The sequence below is a fragment of the Melanotaenia boesemani genome, chromosome 17 (assembly GCF_017639745.1).
Source record: "Melanotaenia boesemani isolate fMelBoe1 chromosome 17, fMelBoe1.pri, whole genome shotgun sequence".
Taxonomy (NCBI): Eukaryota; Metazoa; Chordata; class Actinopteri; order Atheriniformes; family Melanotaeniidae; genus Melanotaenia; species Melanotaenia boesemani.
The window spans coordinates 10,115,585-10,127,919 of record NC_055698.1 but is presented as its reverse complement, the minus strand read 5'-3'; the positions used below and the strand labels follow the sequence as shown (position 1 = coordinate 10,127,919).

Here is a 12,335-nt window from a genome sequence, read left to right as displayed (position 1 = left end):
CAAATGCAGTTATTCTTTATACGTGGCAGAGTATTGGTGACTCACTAATGTCCAATGAAGTTGCTAATGTACGATCCACACTCATACATACATTTAAAAATAGCCTTTGAATATGTGTCCACTGTAGTGGACACTATGCACCAAACGGTTAAAGGTGAAGCTTCAGCTTCACAGAAGAAGTGCGAACATCTTAGACAGCTGTATAGTGACTAGTCAAGACAACATAACCTCACAACGGCTGGTTTGGACAAAATGAGCGTACAATGACTAGTTGAAAATAACATCACAACATCTGAACCCATTGATTTAAAAGTGGGTCATCTAAATAGCTCTTAATACTGACCAAACAGCTAAAGTGCTGTGCTGACCTTGTCAACCAGACCTTTTAAAAGTCTACACATAAATGTATAGTCACTCTTTAGCTATATGGAAGAAATGGAGGCATTAGGAAATGCAATAGAGTTCCCCTCAAAATATTCCAGCACAGAACCAGCTGACATTGTCACTGGTTTCATATGAGATGTGATCAGATCTCTAGTTGTGGGACAGCCTTGAGAATAAACTGGTTGTTGTTGTATGGTTTTCTTTGTTGTATTTGAGTGAGCTGCTTCACCCACATAATGAGAGGAAGGCTATTGTAAGCAGCTTGTTGGTGCTGTCAGAAAAGTTGCTGCACACAGAATATTTGCAAGGGAAGGTCAAGTATGACAACAAATGACGCTGGCTTGTCAATACAAGCGGTCTGGACAATAATGAGGCAAATATGGACCCTTTGTGCCCAACGCTGCCCACAGTTAGCTGGCAAGGTGTAACTTGCGTTGTTCTGGTTCTGTTTTGCATTTCTTTAAGGAAGGAGATGTTTTTGTGAAGCATGTTTTTTTTTTCAACAAAGGAAGGAAGAAATCTGTTTCTCAAAAATATGTGTTTTTGTTTGCAAGTCTAAGTGTTGTGTGTTGTTGTTGTTCTGGCATGTGTGTGTGTGAGATGGTCTATTGCTCCAGGACACTGACCACAGTTCACTCAACGCTCATCGGTGCCATTCCTACATTATAAAGCCTTTAAAGGCGAATGTGAAATTGTGTGAAAACTGTTGTATACAACCGTAACTTTTCATATGCTAATATTTTTGGGGGGTGTGTTGTTAAAATGTAATGTCAAGAATCACTACAAACCATATTTTCACTGTCCAAATAAAAATATATATTAATGTAGTTTAATAAATAGTTTAGAATTAAATTCACTAGTCTGGTTGTGTTGATAGACTTAAGGTTATCAGGACTGCAAGTTTATTTAATAAGAAATATTTGGTTAAGCTTATGAAATAGAAACATCCCCTTTACATGCTTTTTTTAATAGATTTTTCCCATTTGATCTAATTTAATAGTTTGGCATCAGTCAATAAACAAAGAGAAGAAAAAACAAAAGAGATCTATAATCATCGGTCAATGGATCCCTTCTATGAGTTCGGAGAAATTTTATTAATAAATGCTACCACCAAGACTTTGGGGGGAAAAATAATAAAAATTATGTCCGTCATAAATCACATCCTTCACTCATCAAAGTGTTCCTTTCTTTCCAACCACACTCACCATAATCCCCTTCTTGGAACTCTAAAAATGACCCCAGCAGTGCACTGGCGGCAAGTTTTTGTGCAGGTTTTTAAGGGCTTATATTCGCTCTTTAGAGCTGCCGTCAGAACGAGGTGTCGGCAGGATGCCTTCCCTGATAGGGATGTAATCTGAGGTGTAAAGTTATATGAGGGATTTGGCAAAGTGAGAGGCTGTCAAAGAGCTGCAGTCCAAAGGTTGATGAATTCAAAAGACTCCTCTGAACCTCTCGCTCATTCCTCCAAATTTCATGTACATGCCTGAAGCGGCTGCTTAGCTTTTCTATTTTAAACTCACCCTTCGACTCTGCTGATGGAGGAAGTCAGCATCATATGACAGCATGCTATAAAAATGTTCCTCCTCCATAAACTTGAATTATAGCTTTCTAAGTTAAAAAAGAAAAAATCTTGAGCAGCATTAGTTTAACAGTTGCTATTATAAGTTGAATCTTTAACCCCCCTACTCATCAACTGAGACACAGTCACATGTGTGGCTCAGGGAGGGGACAGAGCGGATTAGCCTTGAACTCTTTTATTTTTCACTTTCCCCCGTTTCCCCGCCACTTGCTCTGTGGTTCATAAAAGATTGCATCCTGTGTGTGATGTGGCGGAGGAGTGCAGTCAGAAAGGACTGATTACGGAGGAGAGCCAGCGTGCCTTTGAGTCATGGCACCAAACTACATTCTTGAAGTGCTTAAAAATAGTAACAGTTGGCTTTTTCAGGTTTGTTTTTTTGCATTGAATGACTTTAGGGCATCCTCCGCTAGCTTTTCTGAGACCTAAATCATATCCAGATTCTTTTGTCTGAACTCCCTCCTCGTCATTTTTTCTTTCATTTTTGTTATTGGTAAGTTTGTTTAATCTTATGAAGAAAATTGGCGCAGCGTGGGAAAGGCAGCAGTCATTTGGAGAGATGTTTTGTTATTTTGGGGTTGTGCACATTTTTTTTTTTAAGCAAGAGGCCAAAAAAGTGCTGGTTTGTGCCAAAACCTCATGAAGTATAGATAAAAAGGAGTTGAGTGAGAGAGAGGCCGCAACACTACGACAAAGATATGGGCTGTCTAAGCAAAGAGCTTTACAAATGATGATCTCCAGGGGGAAAACAGGGGGGAGGCAACATAAGAGAGGAAGGGGAGGTGAAGAGGAGAAACAAATCTAGTTGGATCGGTGGGAGGAGAAGGAAGATGAGTATTGGGGGGAATAACACAGAGCAGTGTTGGGGAGGGGGCAGAGGAGAGGGGAAACATTCCCCCCTTGCCCACATTAAAGACATAAAAAAGAAAACAAACAGAAAAACATGTCTGACATAAAGAGACTGGTTTCCGCGGCGACAGCACAATGGTTGCCTGTGGCTCTTGGGGCCCTCGCCGTCCCGTCTGGGGCCCGGCACCAGCGAAAGTCACCGCAGTCACAGGGTCCATCAGCGTGTGTGTGAAACATGGTGAATGTCATCACAGGCCCAGTGCTGTGGGAACCGCCATGAAAGAGACTCCACTCGGAAGCCACAAAAGCTCCTTTCTGCTTCTTCTCCTCGGCTTTTAGCCTCTTTATTTATCTTTTCATAGAGAAGAGGGGAGGAGAGGGATTGAAGAGGGAGACCTCCCTCTCTCTGTTCTCTTTCTGTGTCTCTCGCTCTCTTACAAACAGCATGAACCATGGCTGCAGCCCTCCTGTCCTCCTGACACATCAAATCACAGCAGCCAGCCACTACCCCAAACATGCTTCTCTCTGATGGTTTACTCCCTCCACATATTGGATCAGTCTGATCATTAAAACACAATGCATCTCATTGGATGCAATGGAGAAACACAGCATTCCACAGAAATGCCTCATATATTCAGGTTATTTTTCAGGACTGGTGGAAACAGCCAAGCAGCCAGAGCCACAAGTCCCTGGCATTCCTTATGTGTCTGGAGAGGACATTAATTCCCTCATGGGTCCAGCCTGGAGAGCGCCAAACTACTCTGGTGCCAGTTCCCATGCCAGTCCAATCTTGATTCCAGTGACCGAGCGACTTGCCACAGACCGACTATTATAATGAATTCATACTAACAAGGAATCAACTGATGATAAGGGTATTTGTCAGTAGCACTTGCATGCAGCAGGGCAGCATGCTGAGCTTCTTTGACCACATTTGGCCTGTAGACAGGGCTTCTAGACAGTAAACAAACATTTCATTGGCTGAATGCAATTTCATGGCATTTGGTGATATTTTGAGACACCTAATAATTTAAAAGGCATGTTCACAGACACTGCTACAATTCATTCAGTTCCAGACAAACTGTGAAATTTATATTTCACAATTTAAATAATATCACTAGTATTTTTATGAGCCATTTTTGAATCAGGAATTTTGTAATTTGCACTTTTATGAGAAGTTAAATAAAGTCTGCTTCTCTGTGCAAATCTGTTTTCAGAAGTTCTTTTTTTTTTCAACAAAAGCCTATATCTGCAATTTCTTAATTTTTTCTAAATCTTTGTTTAACAGACACAAGTACAAGTGAATACAAGATTCCAGCTGCTTAACAGTCTGCAGTCATTGCTGTCTGATTCTCTTCTTCATGCTGCTTCATACATTTTCAATAGAGACAGATATTAAATTCATGTAGGCCAGTAAAACACAAACAAATCCTGTGCCTGTAAAACAACGCTGGTATAAGTCAGTGTGCTGAAATAAACCCATACAAAAGATGCTTCCTCGATGGTTGCAAACATTTTTCCAGAACTGCAATATGCACATTGACATTACTGCAAGTTACCAAATGCCATGAACACTGATGCATTTCCATACCATCACAGATGCTGGCTTTTACACACTTGATGGTTATTTTCTTGTCTTTGGTGTAACGAAGCAGATGTCAGTGTTTTCCTAAAAGCTAGTGAAACGTGGACTTATCTAACCACAGAACACGTGTTCACTGTCTGTTCATCTTAGATGAGCTCATGCACAGGGAACTCAGCAGTGCTTCTGCCAAGTTGATATTTGACTTCCTTTTTGTCTGATACAGTTTCAGGATCTATCTCTGGATGCAGTAGTGGATTTTGCTGAGTGACAATGGTTTTCCAACATATACTCCTGATCGATGTGACTGCAATGATCACGGTGTTTAACACTTTCTTCTGCAGTCACAGTAAGTTGGCCAGTAAAAGCCCTAAAAACAAATCTTTTGTACTGTATTATGTCTCTTAAAAATTCAAACAAATGCTTCATTTTAGAAAGCTTTTGCAGAGATGGGTATTGTATAGGCTCATTTGGATGTTTAAGAGCTCACAAAAAAGGCTTTTGACAATTAAATATCTACAATTTAGAGAAGAAATAGATTTCACCCACTTTTGCCCATAAGGAAAAGAAAGTTTTCTGTAGCTGAAACACAGAGAACAAATAAAGTAAACTATGCAGTAAGACACTGTATCTGATCAGTTATTTGGTTCGACATGAATGCAGAGAAAAAGACACAAACACATACTCTACTGAGCTAGTTCCACCTCACAGACTTTCAAACAATAGGAGTAGTCATGCATCAGAAACAATAATTGCAGCTGAGTGTTTGGGCCTTATAAATTGTGGGTATGCACAGTTCATATTCGTGTGAGGGAGTTGCGTGTGTGCTTGCATGAATCTGTTGAGACCTTGTGTGTGCATATATGTTCTTAAACATTCACACGTTCATACTTGAGCTGTGCGTGTGTGCACAAATTGTAAAAGTATGAGCTTGTTAATTTCAATAAGGGACTTCGTCTTGTTGTGGTTTGGTGGGAAGGGAGGGAGAGAACTTGAAGTGGCCGACCAAAGATCGCCAGAAATCTCTCAGAATTCCATCCCACCATCCAGTGCCAGCTTTCTGTCCATCTCTCTCTTTCTTTCTTCCTCATCTTGGTCTCTGTCGCTGTCTTTCCATACCCCCTCACCATGAAACCATTTTAACGATTAATCTATTTATTTATTCATCCATCTTCTTAATTACATTCCACTTCTTAAGTGTTTTTCATGGAACTTGCCTAATCGTGGAACAGCTGAGAGGCATCCACAGCATCATAAGAGCAGAAACCAGAAAGAGGAAAGTTAATCTCTGAAGGGATGGAGAGATGGAGTGATAAAAGGGCTGTGATAAAAATAACAACAGAGACGACTGAGGCCTGACTTCATCGATGTCTTTTTTTTTTTTAGTCTCTCTCTCTCTATTTGTTTTCCAGTTTTCTGATGCTGAAATGAGATCCAGATCTGAATCAAAGAGCGATTGGTAATAAAAGGATATGTGGATGGGGTGGGAGGGGGAAGAAAAGGGATTTCTCTTTGTCCTGACTCACACTTCACCATGCTACGAGCCCCCACCCGTCGTCTAATGATGGCCACTGATGACTCACACTTGAGTTCTGCAAACACACGCTCATGCACATGTTTTAATTTAGTTTACTGTCTTACACGTGATGTGACAATATGTTGGTAGTGAAGGAAAACTTGAAACCGCTGTAAATAAAGAAGAAGCAAAGCATAAACCAAAGAAAAAAGAAGAGAAAACTGGAGTAACACAAGACGCCTTGTAAAAAGCAAGGAAGAGAATGCAGTTTAAAAAGATAATATTTGAATATTTGAAACATCCAAAAAATCCATTTCCAGATAAAGTTGGGAGCTTTTCTAGAATAAAACAAAAACTAAAATCTTTAATTTCTTAATTATACTGAGCTGTTATTTAAGAGACACAAGTACAGAGGTAATGATTTCAAGTGTGTTCATTGCCCAACTTAATTATATATACTTTATTTATTTGGCCTTAACACTCATTGTATTTAAAGAGACCTAAACAAATTTTAAAACTGGTGTGGGCACCACATAAAATAAAAAAATGCCTAGTTCTATGTACCAAACATGGAAAAGACCATCAAGGCTGTCATGAGTGCAAGATGTAAAAATCAGTGAAGGTAGGCGCTTCGGTGTCCATGACATTTTGTACTCATATATGTGTTTGGGTACCATTAACGCAGAAATGGACATTTTATGCGACAAATTCTGCCATAAAGAGTCTTTTACTCTCAGATCAGTAGTTATTAAGGTAAGACACAGAATGCGTGTACATGACTGGTCTGCCTGCAGTTCAGATCTGTCTTCAAGTGAAAATGTGCTACATGTCATGATGAAAGTGACTGGTGAGGGACTGGAATCTTGTTATAAGCAATAATAAAAAGAAATGTCTTTTGTCAAAATCAAACAATTATTATCTATAGTTTCCAAGTGTAGTTTAAAGAGTGATCTAACACAATGTTAAACACACCTTTATGACAACTTTTTGAATGTGTCAGTAGTGTCAAATTGTTCATCTGTTTACATTTACACGGTAAGGTTGGTATGTAAGGTAAGATAACACAATAAAGTTTTTGCTGCATTTTATAAAAAAAATTCCCAAATTTTCTACAATCAGGGTTTGGAATTGTAGGAGCTCATTAGAACTTACAGAAACAAATTATGTCCCAAAAAGACAACTTACTTACTCAAAAAGTCTATACAAAGATCTTGCACTCATGCATTGTAGTATGTTTAAACTAACACACCCTTCCAGTCTGCCAGGCAGGAAGAGACACACTCAGCTGGGTATTGTGTGGAAGGGGGCATGCCACTTGGCCTCTCTCCGTCTTTCACATACACATATGTGCACAGTGCTGGGTCAGTCAGGCATCGCTCCTAACAACCGGCGCCTGGGTCTCATGTTTCCATGGCAATCTGTACCAGCAATCTTCCCACGGTGGCAGCGGAACCCAGTGCTAAGTGTTGCGAGGAGCCGTATGTGCGAGTGAGTGTGATTGTATAGAGAGCGCTATCTTGTCCGGCGAAGAGCACAGATGTTCAGACACTCACTGGGCTGATTCCACACTTGACCCCTTGCTACTCGCCCTCATCTCTGATCACGCTGGCAGCCACACAGGATGGAGGGAAACATATTGGAAGAATTTGGGTTTAAATGCCTTAGTTCAGCTCTTTCTTGATGTTGTACTTCTGGATAAAGAAAATGCAGCTAAGTCTGGGTCCAAATCTGCATTTTCCAAAGCCAATATAAAGCTATTGCATGATTAAGCCTTCTGGTTTTTTCTTTGAACTTGGGTACTTCAGGGTAATGAAAAAGAAAACTAATACCTGTTGCTTCTTTAATACTGAAATACTTCCAGAAAGTAGTTAAGATCTCTGGTTTCTGGGTCACCAGTGTGAGCTTCCGACTTTGTGCATCATCCCAACACTCCCTGAAGATGCTGAAGTGCTTTCACAGTCCATAATTCCCACAGTCCTCACCTCTTTCCTTTACTCCCTCCTGCTGCCATTGTTCAACAAAGCAGCATAATTAAAAGGAGCTGAGAGAAAGAAAGTAGGATAAAAAATAGGAAGGAAGGAGAGCAGGATGAGATTGGAGGCTAATTGACTGAGGATGACTGCGCAAAGGGGTGGAAAGATGGGACTGAGGGGGGTGTGGTGGAAAGGAAGGAGGGCAACGAGCCAGGGAAGGGTAGATTAAAGGGAGGGAGGAGGGACAGGGAGAGGAGGCGGGGGAGCCGAAACTGGCAACCCTGCCCCAACTGCCAAAGTCCTATTTTGTCATTGGGTGGCTGTGACGGACAAAGTGAGCCAAGAGAGACATAACAGGGAAATAGACTATGATTGGATGCCACTGATGGAGTAAAAGACTAAAGCAGCTTGTGAATTTTCTTAGTTGTCATGGGCCCCTGGGGGTTGATCAAGTGGCACAACTGACTCCCACAGAAAAGGACAGAAGACCCAAGAAGAAACAACAAAAGAAACACAAGCGACAAGAAGTAACAAAGAGCAACACGGCTTTTTATACATAAGAGCGCAAGAGAGCCAGAGTGAGGAGCACGGGGGGAGACGCTCCACTGAGTCTCAGAGGTTTCAAGAAAGCGGAGAAGGTGACCAACAAGATCCATACATCTATCCATCCTACATAAAGCACTGATCGTCATCCATCCAACGAGGGACGAAAGGCCGGAGAAATGAAGAGACCTCATGACTACAGCTCCCCGGACTCAGACACAGACGAGTTCATTGACGTGGGACAAGAAGACAGCTATTGGTGAGCATCCACCAACCACACCTGAGGCTGGAACACGTTGCCTCCAATCATACATTACAGGAAAATTACACTGCCACACTTAGTGGCTCAAGATACTCTAAACATGTCTGCAAGACGTGGGTTTTACACATCACCATGCAAGTTCAAAGGCTGAGGGAAAAGAGTCCGTTTTTAAAGCTCCTTCAAACTCATGTATATAAAAACATGTGTTTATAGCAATGTTTTCCATATTGTTTGAAGTTTTTATATGCCCGGCAGAATTTCACAAGTAGCGATAATCTGAAAAGTGCAAAGACTATCTAGAGAGATTTTTTTCAAATTACTTTTATAAAAAAATCTATTCAAGTACACATCTGTCAGTAAATGAAATGCTTTACAAAAGTGTAAGTTAAAATCTATATGAGGCCTGTTTTGTGGGAAACATGGAGAAAAGATGAGAACAGGAAAAATTGCATTGTCTTTATATTTACTATGGGCAATAAATCAAATACATTAGTAAAGTCTTTGCGATTTATTAATTAAATGTTATGGGTTGACCTGCTTTTACAACTTATTTTTGTGTTAAAAAATATCTTTAAGTTCTCATAAAACAGAAAACCATAAAAAATGGAGAACCTCTACATCAAGAATATTTTGAAATATCCTTTTAAAAAACATTAAATGATGTGATGCCACCATGTAGACAGTTTTGTTGTAAGATTACACAGAAAACATGGATATTTAATGTTTGCATTCTCTGTGCATAAAGGCACAAATTCAGAAGTTTTACAGAAAAAGAACATTTGAACACAAATCTGATCTGCAAAAACAGCTTATTTAACAGTAGTCCATTATATGTAACTTGTTTCAGAGGTGTGAAAAACGACTGATAAAGACTAAAATATTACAGTGAATGCTGGACGCTCTCTTTAAAAGTAATTAAATCATTTAACTTTAAGGCAAATTAGTCACATTCCTTGGCTAGAGATGCAAACATCTGGATTCTAGGAAATATTCATGAACATGTATTGGCATACAAAAACTAAAACTCTCTCACAGACGCTCACCAGCTACATCACAAACTCTAGGCAAGCCAGTAAGGCTGAAGACGGTTTTGATAAACTGAATTGCTGTGTGTCAGACCCATCAAACATAAACCTAAACAAAAACACTCAGCTGAATTGGCAGTGCTCATGTTAAAATCTAATAGAAATGCAATAAGTCTCTGTTGGTGCAGTTTGAAGGAAACTCCAAGCTGTCAAGCTCTTTCAGGCCTGTAAGATGAGAGTTCACAAACAAACACAATCCACATTGAATGACTGTACTCGGAGGAGCTCAGCTCCCATGCTGCATATTGGAGCCCTATGCGAACAAAAGCATCGCCCAGAGGCTATATAATCATCTTTCTAAAAGTGCTTTTTCCTCAGATGGAAAGGAGAACAGCATGTCAGCTCACTGAGAATAATTTCCAAAAATGCATTAAACTAAAAACAATCTCATCTTCCCTCCTCTCCTGCGCTGTTCTGTGCCCCAAAAACAAATTAGATTGAAGGGAGCTGATGTGCCATCCTGTCTCTGTGTCACATTAAGGAGGGTAATAATAACAATATGCAGGAGATTCAAAGTTACCACGTTTTCCCTTTATGCCAATGCAAGGCTCTCATCTTCTTTTTCTTTTTCTTCTGTCTCCACGATACAGCCCAGTCACTGGGTCCATGTCTCCAGGCAGCGCCTCACAAATTCTGGCCAGAAAGAAGAGAAGAGGGGTAAGTAGAACCTTGGATCTTCATCTGTTTTAGTCCTGTTTCTTTGATAGTTTCTGACGCTCTTTTTTCCTTCTGTAGATCATAGAGAAAAGGCGCAGAGACCGAATCAACCACAGCTTGTCAGAGCTGCGGAGGCTGGTACCCAGTGCTTTTGAGAAACAGGTAGCTGCTTATGAGTATAGCATTCCTTGGAAATAATCCAGGAAGTCTGTCACAATTAGATAGTGATATAAAGAAATGGAACAGCTATAACTCAGCATGGCAATGATTAAAATGTTGTTTATTTTTCCTGAAGGGTTCCTCAAAGTTGGAGAAAGCAGAGATTCTGCAGATGACTGTGGACCATCTCAAATTGTTGCATGCCATGGGAGGAAAAGGTACAATCAGAGAAACAAAATCCCTTAAAACAATGCTGGGACATTAAAACCTATGATAGAACACATTTTTATTGTTTTTCTTTTCAATAAACAACAAAAGATGGTGTCAATTTTATGACCAGTGACATACTATAACATTTCATCACTGTGTGACTAGATTCTGTTTTTTATTTTCAGGATACTTTGATGCGAGAGCTCTTGCAGTCGACTACAGAACCCTGGGCTTCAGAGAATGTGTTGGAGAGGTGGTTCGGTACCTTAGCTCAATGGAGGGGGAATCCCCAGACCCGATTGGAGCTCGCCTCGTTTCCCATCTCTCCCACTGTGCAAGTGAGCTAGACCCCCTCTTCCTACAGTCAGCCCCTTCTTCCACCATGCCTATTTCTCCTTGGCCGTGGGCCCCTTTCCCTCAGCTCGCCCCAGGCTCGCCAGCCCCGTCCTCGCCTCCATTCCCTGGTGGGCGAAGAGAGCTCGCCCTACTGGGGAGCTACCCATCACCTGCCTCCCTCCGCCTTGCCCCTCTGGCTGGCTGCCAGCAAGGCGCACCACCGCTCCTCGCACCAGCAGCTCTGGCCTCTGTCCACAGGGTGACCTCCCTCACGGCGTCTCCATCCCTGGGCTCCTCCAGACCAACTCAACCGTCTCCTCACAGCACCACCAGGGCCTCACCTCTACCTCCCCAAACTCCCTCCTCTTCTTCTTCTTCTACACCCTCCTCTACATCATCATCTTCTGCCCCTCCACAAGTCTCTTTCAGGCCCTTTGCACCCCTGGGGTCTCCCACAGCCCAACGCAGGGGCTTGAGTGGCTCAGCCAAGGCTGGTCCAGGATGGGGGACTGAGATTGGAGCTTTTTGAGGATCAACTTTAATTTTCTTTTCCAAACAAACTTTTTAAAGTGGTCATGGAGCTCCAATGTGCTCCTATGTAGCAAGTATGGGGGACATTGAACTTTGATGACTGTCTCTGCTTTTAAGGGGCACTAAAAGCCATATCAGAGGATGAGTGAAGTTTCACATGATTACAATCACATATGATGGAATAATGAAGGAATGTAAAGGAATAGATTAGAATGCTTCATATTCTTGCTTGACATTTATACACACAGTGTCCAGCAGAGCCATACAGTAATAAGCTCAACATTGTGAGGTTGAGTTTTTACTGATCTTTGAACTGTGATATTTCTTTTATTTTCTCTAAAACATTTATACATTTGATCACACTTTCCATTTCTGAAGATTGTTTGATAAAAGCTCTTTAAAGACAACATGCCTTTACCTTGACTCATGTATTCTGTCTTTATTTTTACTTTTTGATGCAAATATAAGCATGTATTTGCAGGTACCATCGATACAAAAAATCCCACTATGTTTCCCATTTGTCCATATCTGTCATGTCTGCAAACATTGCCTGCATGCTCTCCAGCCGTAACCCCTCTGAGCATGTAAGCTGTCTCCAGTGATGGCAGATGGGAGCTGTGGTCTCGTGGCTGCGGAGGATAAACATGGTGGGAGATGGTGATGTTTTTGGGATGC

At 41.2% G+C, this 12,335-nt stretch overlaps 1 protein-coding gene across 1 annotated transcript; it reads left to right on the top strand.

Moving 5' to 3' along the window:
• The first annotated feature begins 8,186 nt into the window (after positions 1-8,186).
• On the top strand, positions 8,187-12,072 carry heyl (hes related family bHLH transcription factor with YRPW motif like). Its single transcript, XM_042011346.1, has 5 exons — positions 8,187-8,679; positions 10,358-10,424; positions 10,503-10,586; positions 10,720-10,801; positions 10,979-12,072. The coding sequence occupies exons 1-5, from the start codon at positions 8,600-8,602 to the stop codon at positions 11,656-11,658; spliced, it is 993 nt and encodes a 330-aa protein (XP_041867280.1). The 5' UTR covers positions 8,187-8,599; the 3' UTR covers positions 11,659-12,072.
• Positions 12,073-12,335: the final 263 nt, after the last annotated feature.

Bases quoted from the DNA above. Each gene is read 5' to 3' on its own strand.
- heyl (XM_042011346.1), top strand. From the start codon at position 8,600: ATGAAGAGACCTCATGACTACAGCTCCCCGGACTCAGACACAGACGAG. The intron at 8,680-10,357 runs GTGAGCATCCAC...TCCACGATACAG, and splicing joins GGACAAGAAGACAGCTATTG to CCCAGTCACTGGGTCCATGT. The intron at 10,587-10,719 runs GTAGCTGCTTAT...TTTTTCCTGAAG, and splicing joins CCAGTGCTTTTGAGAAACAG to GGTTCCTCAAAGTTGGAGAA.